The sequence below is a fragment of the Sceloporus occidentalis genome, unplaced genomic scaffold (genome assembly GCF_023333645.1).
Source record: "Sceloporus occidentalis isolate IW3139 unplaced genomic scaffold, rSceOcc1.0.p SCAF_1, whole genome shotgun sequence".
In the NCBI taxonomy this organism is placed as follows: Eukaryota; Metazoa; Chordata; class Lepidosauria; order Squamata; family Phrynosomatidae; genus Sceloporus; species Sceloporus occidentalis.
The window spans coordinates 7,221,890-7,240,626 of record NW_028316981.1 but is presented as its reverse complement, the minus strand read 5'-3'; the positions used below and the strand labels follow the sequence as shown (position 1 = coordinate 7,240,626).

Below are 18,737 nucleotides of genomic sequence, written 5' to 3'. Positions count from 1 at the left end.
GCCCTAAGTATAATGTTCAAATTCATTTTAATAACAATAATAATAGCCTGTTTCTCCCTGTGGATCAAGGTGGGTTACAGTAAAAATAGTAGAATACATCATACAATAAATCATAAAATGTCACAATCCCCCAACCCACCACCAACATAAAATCTAACATTTAGTTACAATACAAAAACAATAAAGTTACAAGTTCAGGTTAAAATTACTTAAAACAGTTAAAAGATAGGCGGACAATAAAAATAGGTATGGGCAGACGGAGTGGTCTTGTTATTTGGGGAGGTCAGCCAGTCAGGGAAGGCTTGCCGGAAGAGATCCGTCTTGACTGCCTCCTTGAAGGCCTCAAGGGTGTTACTCTGATGGATCTGCTGCTCCAGGAAGTCATTCCACAGTTTCTGTGCGGCTGATGAAAAGGTCCTCTGGGGAACAGTAGTCAACCTGGTCTTCCAAGGCTGCGCTAAATCCTTCCCAGAGGCCCTGAGAGTGAGGGGTGGGTTGTATGGAAGTAGTCTGGACCCAGGCCTTGTGGGGCTTTGAGGGTCAAGACCAACACCTTGTCCTGCGCCCAGAAGCTGATTGGCAGCCAGTGAAGGGATTTTAAAATGGGGGTTATGTGCTTGGCTGCCATATTTTGCACCAGTTGAAGCGTCTGCGCTTGGCACATGGGTAGCGCCATGCAGCGTGTGTTGCGGAGATCGAAACAAGAGGTTACTGGCGCATTTGGTTAGCTTTGGCCCAGCTTTGTAATCTGTTCAGGTCATTCTGAATGCTGACCCTGCCCTCTGGGGTGTCACACACTCTCAGCCCCAGAAAGCCCCTGGCAGGGGTTCTCAGCCTTTGGGCCTCAGTTCCCAGAAGTCCCAGTCAGCATGCTCTCTGCTAGGCCCTTCCCTAGCTGCCATGGATAAGAAGCATCCTAGATAGGTAGGAAATGGGGGCCTTGTCAATCACTCATGTTCAGTCCTGGCCCCGCCTTTTCCGGTCATGGGCCTGAAACTTCCTAGAGAGGCAGGAAGTTCTCAAGCAGCCTTTGCTCACTCAGCCGAGGCCCCGCCTCTTCCGGCCATCGACCAGCGTCAATAGTCCTAGAGCGGCGCTGAAGGCGGAAGTGGGTCGTGTTTGGAAGGAAAGAGAGTGAGTGGAGCCCCTTTTTGTGGCTGCGAAGGGAGCTGGAGGGTGGCCCTGGTCCTTGTCTCCCGGCCTGGGTCGAGGAGGAGCCCAAGGGGCAGGAAGGGGCTCCCTGAAGAGGAAGGAGGAGCTGGCAGGCAGAGGCCATCCCCTTCTCCCTCCCTCCCTCTTCATGGGATTACAGTCCTCTGCTTCTCCTTTTCTGTCCTCGCAGCAACCCTGCAGAGTGGGCTCCCAGCAGAGAGAGGGCCTTGCCTAGGCAGGACTTCAGATTTTGGGGAAGGGGTTTTGAGTTTGGGTGTGCCACGCTCTCTCAGCCTTAAATGTTAAAACAAATATTAGAAGGGGAGTCCTATTGAGGAGGAAAGAGACCTTGTTTAGCCACAGGAAGGGACCAGTTTTAAAGAAAGACCTCTTCTGGTCCTAAAATGGCCCAAGGGAGGCACCCCCCCCCCCCGCATAGGGCATTTGGGGGGATGAAACCTGACCCCCAGGGGCCCACAAAACACCACTGGAGACCACCTCCTATATACAATGCAAAAAGGACATTGAGAAACTGGAGCCATGTGTCCAAAGGAGGGCGACTAAAATGGTGAAATGTCTGGAAACTATGTCCAATGAGGAATGACTTAGGGAGCTGGGGATGTTTAGCCTGGAGAAGAGAAGGTAAAGAGGTGATATGATAGCCCTGTTTAAATACTTGAAGGGATGTCATATTGAGGAGGGAGCAAGCTTGCTTTCTGCTGCTCCAGAGAACAGGACTCGGAACAATGGATGGAAGCTACAGTAAGAGCTGTTCGACAGTGGAACACACTCCCTTGGAGGAGGATGGAGTCTCCTTCTTTGAAGGCTTTTAGACAGAGGCTGGGTGGCCATCTGTTGTGTGTGTGCGCGCGCGCGCTTTGATTGAGAGTTCCTGCATGGCAGAATGGGGTTGCACTGGATGGCCTTTGAGGTCGCTTAGAACTCTAGGATTCTATGAACATTCGAGCCTTGGTTTCCCACTTAGACATTCCCCCAAACTAGGTGGCAGGCAGTGATGGGAGCCCAGCAGCTCTACATGGAGCTCATTTCAGGGGCTTCCTTTCCTTCCTTTATTGATGCCCTGCTTTTTCCCAAAGTGGTTTGCAAAGTAGAAAGAATGACAGCAAAAAATAAATAAATGGTTAAGACAAAAAGGCAAAAAGTTGTGGTTAAAATAACAACAAAATTAAATCATTCAAAACACTTTTTAAAAAACAAAGACTAAAGAAGAGTTACTTTAGAACAAAAAGTGAAAGCAATATAGAGTAGATATCTTCCTCTTCACCCTAGGAAGCAAAATGGCTTTAGCTGAACTTGATGGGAGCCCACCAGTTCTTCATGGAGCTCATCTTAGGGGCCTCCAACTCTTCTTTTGTGTATGCCCTGCCTTTTCCCCAAAGCGGATTACAAAGTGGAGAGAATGAAAAACATGCACACAAATATGGTGGAGAATAGGTATAGGGTTAAGGTATAAGGTGTTAGAGTAATAGGTGTGGGGATGAGAAATCATATTTAGATGGTTAAGAAAAATGGAACTGAATAGACTAAGAAGAAAATTCAATCAAAACATTTATTAAAACTTTAGAACTTTGTAACATAGGATGAAAGCAGCACAATACTATTAAAAGCCCTTTTATTTAGGAGCAATCAGAGCTCAGGAACTTGCAGGAATAAAATAAACATCTTTGTTTGCTACTGAAAACAAAGCAAGGGAGAAGACCTAGCCCCTCTAGGAAGGAATTTCCAGAGTCTGGAAACGACACCGAGAAAGTCCTCACCTACATTCCCACCAAATATACCTAAGAGGGTTGTGGGATTGAAAGAGGTGCCTCCCCCAAAGATCTTAGTACTCAAGCAGGCCATAGGGAGATATACCTGTAGTAGATACCTTTTTTGCCTTAGGCATCAAAATGGCTTTGCCTGAATAGCCAGACATAGAAAGTCAAAAAGCAACACAGTGTCTGCATTTTAACAGAATACTGCATTTAAAGAGGGGTAACAGGAGGCAAAGAGATCAGGGAGGGAGTTATTGAAGGAACCAAAGGGATCCTGTATGATATAAAGGTTTGGCTCTCTGGGCAAAAAAGGAAGGAACCTAGTACCTCTTTCTGTCTTTGACTCATGGACTTTGTCTCCTATACAGAGAAAGGAGGCACTCTGGCTTGAATGTGATGGTTAAACATCTCCCTCCCTCAAGAGAAGCTTCATAACTGTTCAGTCAGGGAGGCACTGAACTAATCTGCTGCCTCAGCTATGCAGGAAAACACTCTCATCTCTAAGGCCTGTTACAGACAGGCCAAAATAAAGCTGCTTCGAGTCACTTTGGAGGTATGGTATTTCAATGATGCTTAAGTCCTAAGAGTCCAAAAGCCACACCAAAGCTGCACTCCAGTTCTTAGGACCAGAGCGTGGCTTTGGTGCGGCTTTTGGACTCTTAGGACTCATGCATCATTGAAATACCATACCTCCAAAGTGACTCGAAGCAGCTTTATTTTGGCCTGTCTGTAACAGGCCCAGGACTGCAGTAAGTTGTGACTGTCAATCCAGTTGGCTTCTGTTTATGTAATGGTGTGTTGGGAGAGCCATTTTGTCAAACAGCAAATTGTCTTGGGTTGCTCAGGTTCTAATTATTGACTCAAAATTTAGCAGACTTGCTGAAAGGAAGAAGTGGAAGGAATGAGGGAGAATGAAAGGAAGCAAGTTGAAGGAATTCTGCATTGCATGAGCATCCAGGTCTGTGGCCCAGAAGGAAAAGGAAACCTCTTCAATGCCAGGCACACCTAGTTTCTCTAGGAGTCACAGCAGTTCTCTTCTGTACAGAAAAAGGAACCAGTTTCCAGTTTGAATTTGATAGTGAAACAGTTCCTTGCCTAAAGAAAATAGCTGTAATAGGTTATTTACAGAGCATCTCTGTTTCTTTGCAGGGCCTGTCATTCCCAGTAATTTGGCCAATCTTTTGCCAGAGCGAAAATGTGACAGAAGAGAAAAGGACTTCTTTACCTAACCTGTTGTTTCTTTTTGAGCACCACTCATTGATGGAAAAGCAAGAATTAATAACAAGCTGTCCTACTGTTCAGACTGGGAGTAGAGGGGGATTCTGGGAAGGAGAAACCATGCAGAAGAGCCAGGGAAAGGATCTGCTCATTTCAGAGGTGCAGAGCCAGCACTTCAGACAGTTCCACTATGAGGAAACTGAGGGGCCCCGGAAGCTTTGCAACCGACTTCATGCTCTCTGTCGCCAGTGGCTGAAGCCAGAGCAACACACCAAGGCTCAGATCCTGGACCTAGTGATCCTGGAGCAGTTCCTGGTTGTCCTTCCCCCAGAGATGGCGAACTGGGTCAAGGAATGTGGTCCAGAAACCAGTTACCAGGCAGTGTCCTTGGCAGAAGGTTTCCTCCTGAGTCAGACAGAAGAGAAGAAACAGGACGAACAGCAGGTGAGATTCTTTCATATTGGAACTTTTTAAATATATGAAATATAACAGTATAAGTTGTAACAAGGTAAACAGAAACACATCAGCATGTGAAAAATATTGTAACCAATTTTAATCTGCCTTCTTAACTTTTTAAATTGTTTAATTTTTTTCTTTTAAAATAATTTTATTCTCTGTATTGTTTTAAATTTCTCAGAATCCTTTTTGTAACCTCCTCCCACCAAGATCTCAAAATAATGGATAATGATGATGATGATTCAGTTGTGTATATATATATGTGTGTGTGTGTGTGTGTTAAGAAATACATAAGTTTAACTCTTTTCCATTTGTGTGTAAAAAGTTTACCAAACAAAATAGGTGGAACTGTAAACTCAGATACAGTCATTAATATTGAACTATAAAATTGTGCACCATTGTGCCCTGGTATAACATTGCGTATTCACAGGGAGGCCACAGGATATTTTAATCCATCCTCTCTATTTCACATGGCGCAGCTCTACCAGCTGGAGGAAGCAGAAGCAAAGGGAAAGAGGACAGTGATTCAGCTCATAGCACCCTTGCTTTCAGGATGAAGCATCAGGAGAGAAGAGGAAGAAGGGCAGCAATTTGGCCCTAAGCAACATGTTGCTGCTGCGTACAGCAGGGACTGTGAGGATGGAGGCCACCTCCTTCTCCTCTAAACTCAAACTAACACACTGGGATTATTTTTTATATATTTACCCTTATTTCATCAATTTTGCCTCTAGTTTGGAAGCCGAAGCAGAACATCTTTATTGCTAGCTGTAAGAAACTTGCTGTGATTCCCATTTAAAAAAAATGTGTATTCTGAGACTGTATGTTTAACACTAGGGAAAAATAGTTTAGCAAATGTATTAATAAATGTCTACTTGGTCAGAGATTTTTATATATCAGGAATTTTAAGGCAGGGATTTTAATATATCAACTATATTTGAGGAAGAGCCCATGTGTATGACAGATAAGATAAATGAAAATGATAAAGATTGTGCTCACCTTTGGGAGCCCAGTGACTGGCAGAACCCACTGAACTAAATATTTAGTGTTGGCTATTAGGCAAGTTATTTATTTATTAGAAATTATTTATTATTTATTTATTAGGAATAATTTATTCAGAATGTTACCATGTCACCTTGTTTCAAGAAATTGCGTGTTGAGATGTCTTCATCTGTTTCTGTTCTGCAGAAATACTGCAGTTTGACAGCATTTTAACCGCCATGGCTCAGTGCTGTAGAATCCTGGGATTTGGAGTTTATTGTGACACCAGAGCTCTCTGACAGAGAAGGCTAAATATCTCATGAAACTAGAAATCCCAGAATTCCATAGCATTGAGCCATGGCAGTTAAAGTGATGTCAAACTGATGTCAACTATATCCATACAGTTGATATATTAAAATATTCTGCCGAGCTTTATTTAACCCCACTGTGTTTCATGTCATGGTCACCATTTCCCTCACTACTTCTTTGTTCAGAGAGCAGGTTCTTTTGGTTCTTTAAAGATGAATTGTGGTTAAATTCTTGCTTTATATTTTGGAAGTTGATTAGCCAGATCTTGATATTGCACCATGTTAGACAACAAGCCACACCCCACCCTCGTTTTGGTACTTCAAAATATTATAAAAATCTTCCAATTACAGTTTTTGGAAATCATCAAAGGAGTAAAGATTTCAGTTACCTTGCAGTCCTTTTCTGACATCACTCCTTTTTAAATGATTTTTTTCTCCAACGTTTGTTGGTCTTCTTTGTGTAGGAGATGTTTCTGGAAGAGGTCCCTGATGTTATGGAACAAGGAGTGCAGTCCATGTGGATGATGCAGGGAAGGGATACAGATACCACCTCATTGGGTAAGGATGAAAGGGGCATTCTTTAGTTTCTTCTTCCCTCTTCAGTACGTTGGGTACAGGTGTATTCCCCTGTGCCTATGAGTAGGGAAAATTGTGATCTGCTGGTAGTGTTTTGTTGCTGAGTGTTCATAGTGTTAAACCAGCACTTTCACAGTGCCATTAAGCTAGAAGATGGGTGGATTATACATGATAGATGATGTCAAAGATACAAAATCTGTATAAGGTATGAAAGATCAATGGAGAAATTGGTTTTGAGAGTTGATATTGTGGTAATAAAGTCCAAATTTATACATATTATAAATGAACTCTCATGTTATAAATGAATAGAACAGAAAGCTGGGCCAAAGCTAACAAAATGAAATTCAATATGGAGAAATTTAAGAGAAATTTAAGGATGGGGGACACCTGACTGAATGAGACTATGTGTGAAAGGGATCTAGGAGTCCAAGTAGACCACAAGTTGAACATGAGTCAACAGTGCGATGCAGCAGCTAAAAAGGCCAATGCAATTTTAGGCTGCATCAATAGAAGCATAGTGTCTAAATCAATAATAATAATAATAATAATAATAAAATTTTTATTTATATGCCACCCTTCCTTCGATCAGGGCGGCTTACAACAATAAAAACATAACACTTCAATAAAATACACTTCAATAAAAAATACACAAAAAATACACAAAACACAAACCCAACAGTAAAAGCCCCATAGCCCAACCTCTTGGCCACGAAAGAGGAGGGAGGCCCACAGGATATCTATTCGGGGAATGCCTGTTGGAATAGGATGGTTTTAAGGTCCTTCCTAAATTGGGCCAGGGTAGTAGACGAGCGGAGCTCTGTGGGCAGCGCATTCCAAAGGGCTGGGGCAGCTGTGGAGAACGTCCTCCACGAAGTGGAGGCTAACCTCGCCCCAGGCACCTTCAGTAGCTGCTGCCCAGACGTTCTGAGGGTGCGAGGCGGAATGTACGGGGAGAGGCGGTCCTTTAGGTATCCTGGGCCCAAGCCATTTAGGGCTTTATAGGTAATTACCAACACCTTATATTGAGCTCGGAAACGAATGGGCAGCCAATGGAGACCTCTTAATACCGGTGTTATATGGCTGGTCCTGGAAGCGCCAGTGACCAGCCGGGCCGCCATGTTCTGCACCATTTGCAGCTTCCGAGTTTGGTATAAGGGTTGCCCCATGTAGAGTGCATTGCAGAAATCCAGTCTCGAAGTTACCAGAGCATGTACAACAGTTTCTAGGTCCCTCTGGGCCAGGTATGGGCGCAGAGGGAAGTAATAGTGCCACTGGGGATGTTTAGTCTGGAGAAGAGAAGGTTAAGAGGTGATATGATAGCCCTGTTTAAATACTTGAAGGGATGTCATATTGAGGAGGGAGCAAGCTTGTTTTCTGCTACTTCAGAGACTAATACATGGAACAGTGGATGCAAACTGCAGGAAAGGGGATTCCAGCTCAACATTAGGATGAACATCCTGACAGTAAGGGCTGTTTGACAGTGGAACACACTTCCTTGGAGAGTGGTGGAGTCTCCCTCCTTGGAGGTTTTTAAACAGAGGCTGGATGGCCAGCTGTCGGGGATGCTTTGATTGAGAATTCCTGCATATGTTGACTCAGTGTGGGTTCCATACAAAACCACTTTGGCCAGCATCCTGCCTTGACTTATCCACAGAATGGGTGTCAAAGGCTTTGATAGAACTTCTAAAGTTCTATCTTCAATAAAAATTGATATAATTTGGGTAGTAGTCCTTTGTTGTCTGAATCTAACAGGCTTTGTTTGGAATATGCTTGTTGATGCATATTGGGAGAAAGGTGGCGGGAGCCTGCCAAAATGCTTCTCAGCTCTAGAATGTTCCAAACAGGGCTACTGCACAGATGCTAAATCAACTTATTTAAATTCACAGACGACCAATCAAAGAACCACAGTTCCAGGTAAGCAACCTGTTCAATTCTGCCAATCTCACGGTTACTCAGTCCACAAAGACTTCCTGAATAAGTGGTCTTGGCATTGTTAGTGTGAATTTAGAAAGACACGAATGAGATAGAAGGAATTATAAGAAACTTTTTATTTTGTCTTTTGTGTCTCTCTCAGGAGATGGAAGACTGTCAGGGCCAAGACGTACTGGCTCAGCTCTTCATTCTGATGCTTTGAGAACAGCTTCTGAGAGCTTGGATCAGGTAGGGAGCGGGATCCCTTGAAGGCTAAGAAGGGGGCAGTTGAAGTGCCCTGGGCCCTTGTTTTTCTCCTTCAGCCTGAAAGAATCTCTCTTTTTCTTTTCCTTCCATCTATAAATGTCCTCAGTGAAGAACTAAATCATGTTGAGCAGCCCTAACCTTCCATGTTTTCTGTTTTGATATACACATACTGTTTCTTCCCCCAGGTGACCTTTGAGGAGGTGGCTGTGAATTTCAGTGAGGAGGAGTGGGCCCTACTGTATCCAGACCAAAGGGCCCTGTACAGGAACGTCATGAAGGAGAACATGGAGAATGTGGTCTCTCTAGGTCAGTCTCCCTCTTTCTCCTGGTTGATCCAATCACTTTGCAGGGGCTCCTGAATCAATGTAGCCTCTTCATGCCATCTTGCTGTATTTCTGCAGGGTGAGCCATCCTTTCCCAGCTGGACAGGGAAATATTCCCACTCCTATCAAATGTTCATTGTACTTTAGTAGACTGGACTGGTTTTAGTGATCTTTTCAAAGGCTACTTTGAAATTAGGAAGTGAATACCAAGGTGTGCTCTCATCTTTCTGCAAAACGAGGCCTACACTGTGGAAGAACTATGGAGGCCCACCACTTTCAGATTCATGCTGCAGTTGCTGCAAAATGTTGCTGTCAGTTATCTTTTTCATTCTAATCTCTCTCTCTTTGTTGGGCTTTAACTAGTTGTTTCTCTCTTTTCAAGGTGATGAGCAGGAGAGTGGTGGGAAAGAAAAAGAACCAAGTATGTCTTTGCTGCAAAGAGCCCAGGGTCAACAGAAGAAAAAGGAGCAAACAAAAACTGCAACTCAAGAGAAGATGAGGAAAAAAGCATCCGCTTCTCAGGCTGGGGGCATCTGGGAAATCTCTGTTCAAGAAAAAATAGGAGGTAATGGAAAGAATAAAGGTATTTCTCTTGAATTTGGGCAAAAACCCAATTCAAATGACATCTTTCATAGTAGAGTTCACACACAAGAGAAAAAGAAGAGGTTCAGGTGGAGGTCACACTTGGTATCACATCAAAGAACCCACACAGGAGAGAAGCCATACAGTTGCTTGGAATCTGGGAGAAGTGTCAGTCAGAGGACTCATCTGACTTCTCATCAAAAAATTCTGACCCTCGGGAAACAATTCAAGTGTTTAGAGTGTGGAAAGAGCTTCATGAAGAAGATGAGCCTCACACTTCATCAGACAGTTCACACAGGGGAGAAACCATTTAAACACCTGGAAAATGGAAAGAGATTCAGGCAGAAGATAGTACTAACTAGTCCGCAGACAAGTCACATAATGAACAAACCATTTAACTGCTTGGAGTGTGGAAAAATCTTTAGTCGGAATAAAAACCTCATTTCACATCAAAAAACTCATACTTTGGAGAAATCATTTAAATGCTTGCAATGTGGAAAAAGTTTCCATTGGAAAGCAAACCTCTCTCGACATCAGTTAACTCACACAGCAGAAAAAGCATTTAAATGCCTGGAGTGTGGGAAAAGTTTTGGTTTGAAACAAACCCTTACAGATCATCAAACAACTCACACAGGGGAGAAACCATTTAAATGCCTCGAATGTGGAAAGAGATTCAGGCAGAAGATAGTACTTAATAGTCATCAGGCAATTCACACAGGAGAGAAGCCATTTAAATGCCTCGAGTGTGGAAAAATCTTCCGTCGGAATGCACACCTTATGTCGCATCAAAAAACTCACACCTTGGAGAAATCGTTTAAAAGCTTGCAGTGTGGGAAAAGTTTTCACTGGAAGTCAAATCTCTCTCGTCATGAATTAACTCACAAAGCAGAGAAACCATATAAATGCCTGGAGTGTGGAAAAGGTTTTGGTTGGAAGCAAAGCCTTGCACGTCATCAATTAATCCATACAGGAGAGAAACCATTTAAATGCCTGGACTGCGGGAAAAGTTTTCATTGGAAGTCAGTCTTGACTCGTCATCAGTCAACTCATACTGTAAAATCCACTCACAAACCAGAGAAACCATTTAAATGCCTGGAGTGTGGAAAAACATTTGGCTGGAAACAGAGCCTTGCAGAACATCAGTTAATTCATACAGGGGAGAAACCATTTAAATGCTTGGAGTGTGGAAAAAGATTTCACTGGAAGTCAAACCTCTCTCGTCATCAATTAACTCACTGCAGAGAAACCATTTAAATGCCTGGAGTGTGGGACAGGTTTCTGTAGGAAGTCGGTCTTCACTTATTATCAAGCAGTTTAACAGAATCAACTCACAACTGAGAACCTATTTAAATGCCAAGATTGTGAGGAACATTTTGGTTGGAAGCAGAGCTTGCAGAATATCATTTAATTCATACCGGGGAGAAACCATTTAAATGCCTGAAATGTGGAAGATGTTTCTGTCGGAAGAAAAGTCTTTCTGATCATCAAACAGCTTGCGCAGTGGATGAACCATTTAAGTACTTGCAGTGTGGAAAGGGGTTTGTGGAGATGGGAAATCTTATTCCTCATCAGATAATTCACACAGACAAGACACCATTTAAATACTAGAATGTGGAAAGAATTTCAGTCAGAACAGTTGCCTTGCTAGTTATCTATTAATTCATATAGAGGAGACACCGTTTCAGTGCTTGGAATGTGAAAAGAATCTGTCATTAAGATCATGATATGATATAGTATGGAGACTGACATTGCTTGACATGTTAATTATTATTAATATTTATTTATATCACCACAAGTTTTGCACAGCACTTTACAGCATCATCAAAACAACATAAAACCTGCCCATGATGTACAATCTAAAATCATAAGATATAAAATGATATACAGTAGATAAACAATTTACCCAATAAAATACAACCATAAAACTATAGGCAAATATTACACCATTAATCTGGATTATTAGAGAATATCAAACTACGGTCCGAAAGGCATCAGAGAACAGAAAAGTCCAGACTAGGAATTAGTTAATTAGTGATAATCTTCTTGTATTTGGGAAGCTAGTTCCAGGAATAAGGTGTGGCAAGCAAAAAAGGATGAACATGTTAAATAAGATCATAACTGAATCTAAACATCTATGACATATTTATTAGCACATTGTAAAACTTTATTGTTTATGCTGATGCAGAAAAATCCCCATGGAGGTGATGAAAGCATTTGAAATTTTGGAAAAATCCATTTTAGTTTTAATAAGGATGAAAATTCCCATGGGTCCATGTCTATACAGTGGGCCCTTGGTATCTGCTGGGTTTGGTTCCAGATCCCTCTGTGGATAACAAAAGCTGTGGATGCTCAAGCCCCATTAAATAAAGTGGCATAGTAAAATGGTGTCCCTTATATAAAATGGCAAAGTCAAGGTTTGCTTTTTGGAATTTATACATTTGTTAGATATATTCAAACCATGGATTCTTGAATCAATGGATAAAAAAATCCATGAACGTGGAGGGCTGATTGTATGTAATAATGGGTAAACCTGACATAGGAAATCTAAAGATTATATCACCTAGGTAATGATATCTCTTCATTATGCTTATCTGTATCCTCTGACACTGATGTATTTTTTAAAATGAATGTGCTTTTTATTGTCTTTGTGAGATTAAAATGATAAAAAGTTTTTAAAATACAAAGATACAGACATATTTTACTACATTACAGCTTATGGCATGTCACAAAATAAATATTTCAAGCCTGCCTGTAACTTCTTTCCAGGTTAGGAAATGCTATCATTTTGTCACTGAAGATATTACAGACAGATATTAATAAATTAAAATGATTTCATTAATTTTGACAATTATAAGACAGATTTAAATTAGCTAAATTAAATTAATCAATTTTAAAAACAAAAATTAAAAAACAATTTTAAAAACTAAATTAGTACCTTATATTTCTTCATGTTAAAATTCTATTTGTTAGTTTTGGCCCAGCTTTCTAATCTATTAAGGTCATTTTAATCCTGTCCTCTGGGGTATTAGCTATTCCTCCTAATTTGGCGTCATTTACAAATCTGATGAGTATGCCCCCAATTCTGTAATCCAAGTCATTGATAAAGATGTTGAATAGCACGGCCCAGGACAGAACCCTGTGGCATCCCAGTGGTCACTTCTCTCCAGGATGAAGAGGAACCATCATTGAACAAATCCACCTAATAGTTGCATTGTCTAGCATACATTTTACTAGCTTGTTTGCCAGAATATTGTGGGAGACTTTGTCGAAGGCCTTACTGAAATCAAGATACGTTACATCTACAGCATTCCCTTCATCTACCAAGTTGGTAATTTTATTTTAAAAAAGAGATAAGATTAATCTGCCATGACTTGATTTTGAGAAACCCATATTGACTTTTTGTGATTATGGCATTCCTTTCTAAATGCTTACAGACTCCCTGTTTAATTATCTGTTCTAGTATTTTACCTTGTATTGATATTAGGATAATTGGGCAGTAATGGTTTGGGTCCTCTTTTTCCCCTCTTTGAAGATGGGGACAACATTGGCCCTGCTCCAGTCTTTTGGGGGTTCTCTCTTTCTCCAGGAATTCTTAAAATTATTGAGAATAGTTCTTGGAGACTAAAATTCATTTAGATTAACCAGGTATTCCTGTACTATCTCTTTACCTGTTCTGTGTTGAAATTCTCCTATTCTGTCCTCTGCTCCTTTTTTTCTCAGGTTGAGCACCCTTTGCCTTTTCTGAGAAGACTGAGGCAAAGAAGGTGTTGAGTAATTCTGCCTTTTCTCTGTCCCGTTAGCATTTTGCCATCTTTTCCACGCAGTAGCCCTACCAATTCCTTCCTTTTGCTATGGACAGACACACACAAAAACCACCTTTTTTTGTTCTTAACTTTACATTTTCTGACTTCTAACTATTTGTTTAAATTCTTCTTTGATCATTCTCCCCTCCCACCCTTTTCTTTCTCATACATGTCTCTTTTAAAACGTAGCTCAATTGAAAGTTCTTTAGTTATCCATCCTGGTTTCGTGAGACACCTCCCATTTTTCCATCTGCTTGAAATTGTACTTCGATATCTCTCTTTTTAGAAACTCTCATCCATCCTGAACTGCCTTCTTTTTTTACTATACTTGACCATGGGATCACACCTAGTATTTCTCTGTTTTTGAAATCAGTTTTTCTAAAGTCTAGAATGTGTGTCCTAGCTTCTCCTCTCCATTATTTAACAAACTCCAGGAGAACATGATCACTCCCACCTAAGGATCCCACTGCTTGCACCCCATTAACCAGGTCACTGCTGTTAGTTAGAATCAGATCTAAAATAGCTGACCCCCTTGTTGCCTCTTCTACCTTTTGGACAAAGAAATTGTCTTCCAGGAAAATGAGGAAATTGCTATACCTTAATATTTTGGCTGAGTTTGAATTCCAGCAAATATCAGGATAGTTGAAATCACCCCTCACTACTACATCTCTCCTTTCTGAGTGTGTGGTCATCTGTTTTAGAAAGGCATCATCCAAATCCTGGGTCTAACTTGGGGGTTTGTAGTAGACTCAGTATGTAGTATATCTAATATAGCTATAAATAAACCATACAAAATGAATGTATATTTATCTTAGTTTTCTTAGGTTTTATTTGGTGATGTCCTACATGTTGTGGTGTCTTTTCTTCCTGTGCGGTTATGACATCTGGTCACCCTACAAATGGTCCTCTAGCTATTGCTGGACTTCAAGTTCCAGCACCCCCTGGTTGGTGTAGCCAGTACTGAGAATTGCTGGGAGCTGCATTCCAACAAAATCCAGATCTTGAAAGCTCTGCAGGATCAATCAGCCCTGGTAAGTGCTTGGATGGGAGACCATCGGGGAATACCAGGTGCTGTAGGCTATCTTTCGGAGGAAGAAACTGGCAAAATCATCTTTAAGGTGGGGAGAGCGGAAGTCAGGAAATAGATGACCTAGAAGTGTCTGGTGGGAAAATCCTGTCTTTGAGGGTTTCCTATTCCTATGTTGTTTTCTCTTCCTATCTCTTTTAAGGCCTCTGTGAGGATAGGAGCGTTTGGATGGATTTCAGGGACCAGGACCCAGCTTCCCTGGAGTCTTTAAAAAGGGGTGATGCTGAAGAGGACATGGAGACTTGCTGAGAGGGGACAAAGGATCAGATATTTAGGACCTGGCAGCATATTTTTTTAACCAATATGCTGGAAAATGGACATCAATGCAGGATGTGTGGGAGAATAGCTAATACCTGTGTGAGCTGCAGTGTGCAGCTGTGGTGGGTTTGGAGGGGATCAGTTTTTGGCACCTGGGCATTTCTGGGGGCCACATGGATTTCCCCCAAATCCATTGGATTTTTGGGAGGAATATTAAATAGTACATGGGGAGATGTGAGCTATTTAAAAGGCAAACTGCTGCTCCTGGAGCCTTCCAAAAGAGGCAGATCACCCTTTCTTGTGGCCACAAAAGTGCAGGCCGGAGAGATCAGGGGCCACAAAAACGGATTTAGTGGGACACCCGTGCCTCAGGTAGTTTGGCAGTGGGCTACATGCAGTCCACCCCCTGTGCTACCAAAATATTGACATGGGGAACATGGTGGTAGAGTATATTAATAGCAAAGCATAGAAAGCAAGCAGTGCTCTCTAGAACGCCTTTGCCTCTTCTTTGGTCAGATAGAATCACCTTGCTCCAGGGCTGCAGAGAGTGTGTGTGTGCACAGGGGCTTCAAGCTGCCCATCAGATTATGGCATGCCTGTGATTTTCATAGGGTTTTCTTAGGCAAGGAATGCTCAAAGTTGGTTTTGCCAACCGATGGCCTGTCCCCTGGCGGTTTCCCATCCAAGTGCTAACCAAGGCTGACACCCTGTAAAGCTTGCAAGAAATGGATGTTGTTGGACAACAATCATTTTAATCCCTAGCAGGCAGTTTCACAAAGATGGATATCTGGTAAGTGATAGGTTGTACATCATAGCAGTGGACAGGAAGATTTTTGCTAGGAGTTTCAAAAACCTGACCAGGAGGGCTTTAAACTGTACAAATGACAGGAATGTTTGAAATGCTTTTATCATAATTCACAACTTATGCGACATCAGACCAGCCACAGAGTAAAACAAACATAGAAATGTGAGATGTGTGAGAAATGTTTTGTTCCAAAGGCAGACCTTGCGAAGCTGCTTAGAATACACACAGATGAGAAACCGTATGAATGCCGAGATTGTGGGAAATGTTTTGCTCAGAAAGGATGTGTAGTGACACATCGGAGAATACACACAGGTGAGAAACTATACAAATGTCAGGAATGTGGGAAATGTTTTGTTCAGAAAACAGACCTTGTGATTCATTCAAGGGTACATACAGGAGACAAACCGTACAAATACCAGGAGTGTGCAAAATGTTTTGCTCAGAAAGCCAGCCTTGTGAAGCACCAGTGAATCCATACAGAAGAAAAACCATACAAATGCCAAGACTGTGGGAAATGTTTCCAAATCACCACTTGTGAAACACCAGAGAATCCACTTCAGAGAAAAAGAATTATCTACCAATTCTGTGGTAGCTATTTCACTGTCAAATAGCTCTTACTGTCCAGATCTTCCTAATGTTTTGTTGGATTAACCTTCCTTCTTATTTGAATCTATTGGTTCAGAGTCTATTCTTTAGGCCTCATTCATACTGGCATAAAAGACCTGGAAGGAACTGGGCTGATTCGGATGCCCCTCCCCCGAATCGCTCCGTTAGCAAGTGCCCACTACAAAGGTTAAATCGAATGCATTCTGTGTCTGCTGGCGAGGTGGCCGCTGTCAATCAAGCGATCGTCATGGTGACGTTTTGAAGGGCATCGGAAAGTGTCCTCCCCCTCCTCCCTTTTTTTAAAGAGCCAGGCACAGGGACAATTTTTTATAAACCTGTGGGCATTTGGGTCAGATCTGCCCCTGTCCCAGGAAAAGGATGGAATTGTCATGCATTTTTTTTATGCTTTTAAAAGCAACATTAGCTTTCCCTTTGCTTCACTTGCTGTATCTGCTCAAGAAGACAAATCATGCGCATATTTGCTCAAAAAAAATTGTTAAAAAATGTAACTGATTGTAAGTGAGGTCTTTTGCAACATTTGTAGCTTCCCCCTCTGCTGTAAGCGAGGAGATCCAAGGATATAAACTGCAAGCCAGGCTCTATCTGCCTCTGGAATACAAGCAATGCCCATATTTGCTCAAAAAAAATTGTTTAAATTTGAAAAGGGGAGGGGGGTTTGCCTGATGTGAGCTCCATTCGTGACCTGAACATTTTCCTCCTGCAAGGGAAGGAATGCCCAGCAACAGAGGGCTGTGGGCAGGGAATGCAGGGGAAAGAGGCTCCTAAAGAATGCCTTCCCTTGCTCCCTTCTTCCCAGGGCTCTTTCCTCCTCCCCCTCCCCTCCAATGAGGGGAGGAAATGCCTTGCCCTTTGCCCACCCTCTAACCTAAATCCCTCCCTCAATTTGCCTCAATCGTGATCGGTGCCAAGTTCTCATTCCCAGAACCCGGGGTTTTCCAAAAGAAACAGTATTTGCGCCAATTTCAAAAACACCGCGCTGAGGCCATTTACCACGGAACGGGTGTGCAAGCCTCGGATTCGCTTGTGTGAGATTCGGGGTGAGTATGAACTTCACGTGCAAGAATCGCTTTGAAAACCGGTTTTTTTCATAGTCTGAATGGCCCCTTGGAGTAGCAAACCGAAGTTCATTCCCTCACCTTCATGACATTCCTTCAGACATTTAAAGATGCTTATCTTACCACCTCTCAGTCTTATCTTCTCCAGTCTAAATAAATCCAGTTCTTTCAATTGTTGTTCTTAGGGCTTGCTTTCCAGACCTTTTGGTATCTTCATTGCCTAATAGGCACATTGTAGCTTGTCAATGTCTTTCTTATACTATAATGCTCAGCAATGAACGCAGTACTATAGATAAGCACTGATAAAAGCAGATTAGAGTGGTACCATTACTTCCTTTCATGTAAGTAATAGGCTTCTCTTGATGTAGCATAGAATTGCCACAGCTGTAATATCATCTTCACTCACATTAACTTTGTTATCTACTAAGACACCTAGATCATTTTCGCATGTGCTACTCTCAAACCAGAGAAAGGCGAGACCTTGAAAGAGGAAGAGTGCGCTGCATTTACACCGCTGGCAGAATAGCACTAATCGGATTATCTCCAGTCTCCATAAACTGCTGCTGAATAGCTCCTACCATCAAGTTCTTCCTGATGTTTTGCTGCAATCTTCTTTCTTGTCTTTGAATTCTTTGGTTCTGGACCTATTCTCTGGAGCAGCAGAGGAGAAGCTCACTCCATCTTCCTCATGACAATCCTTTGGATATTCAAGTCAAATAGTCATGTCACTGCTCCGTCTTCTCCAGACATAACACAGGTTACATATGTAATTCCGTCAACTGTTCCTCGAGGAACTTAGTTTCCAAACCTTTTACTGTTTTGGTTGCCCTCCTCTGGATACATCCCAGCTCAACATTGTCCTCCTTAAATTGTGATGTCCAAAACTGGACACAGTGCTCCAGGTGAGGCCTCGCCAAAGTAGAACAGAGTGGTACTGTTTTTTCCCTTGATTTGAGCGATCTCCTTCTGCCTAGAATCATACTGACACTTTTGCTGCTGGTATGACACAGCTGATACCTGTTGAACGTGTGTCTACAGACATCTTAGATCCTTTTCTCGCTTAATTTTTCTCAGGCCAAAGAGAGGCAAGGCACTGAGAGATTTGGAGAGAGAAATGTACACCACCTTCATGTACACCACCTGCAGAGCGGGAGGAATCAGGTGATCTTCCATCTCCATAAAACAGTAACAAATTCACAGCATGCAATTAGAAGTTTTCTAATTAGTAGTCACCGTATCTTTGAAGGTAGTTTTTTCTCGTCGTTTGAATAAAAAAATGAAATCTGATATAAATAAAAATTCCCAATTTATAATTTTAAAATCTATTTCTGTCAAAGTGGGGGAGGGCAGGTGGGGGTGAAAGATTTGTCTGACATTACTGTTTCTTGATAAACCTTTGTTAGCTAAGTTCTCCAAGTGTTCACAGACTGACTGTTTGAATAATCCATTCTAGTACCTTTCCTGTCAATCTGGCAAGTCTGTAGTTGCCCAGGTCTTGAAAATTGGGAAACACTGGCGTTCAATCGTCCAGTCTTACCTGTTTGCCAGCATTCTCA

The 18,737-nt window shown here is 42.0% G+C and overlaps 1 protein-coding gene across 1 annotated transcript; it reads left to right on the top strand.

The window, feature by feature from the left end:
- Nucleotides 1–1,053: 1,053 nt before the first annotated feature.
- On the top strand, nucleotides 1,054–12,294 carry LOC149320555 (uncharacterized). The gene is made up of 6 exons (XM_089503919.1): nucleotides 1,054–1,134; nucleotides 4,077–4,589; nucleotides 6,352–6,445; nucleotides 8,538–8,623; nucleotides 8,827–8,947; nucleotides 9,347–12,294. Exons 2-6 carry the CDS (start codon nucleotides 4,188–4,190, stop codon nucleotides 10,798–10,800), a joined length of 2,157 nt encoding a protein of 718 aa, XP_089360045.1. The 5' UTR covers nucleotides 1,054–1,134; nucleotides 4,077–4,187; the 3' UTR covers nucleotides 10,801–12,294.
- The last annotated feature ends 6,443 nt before the right edge of the window (nucleotides 12,295–18,737 follow it).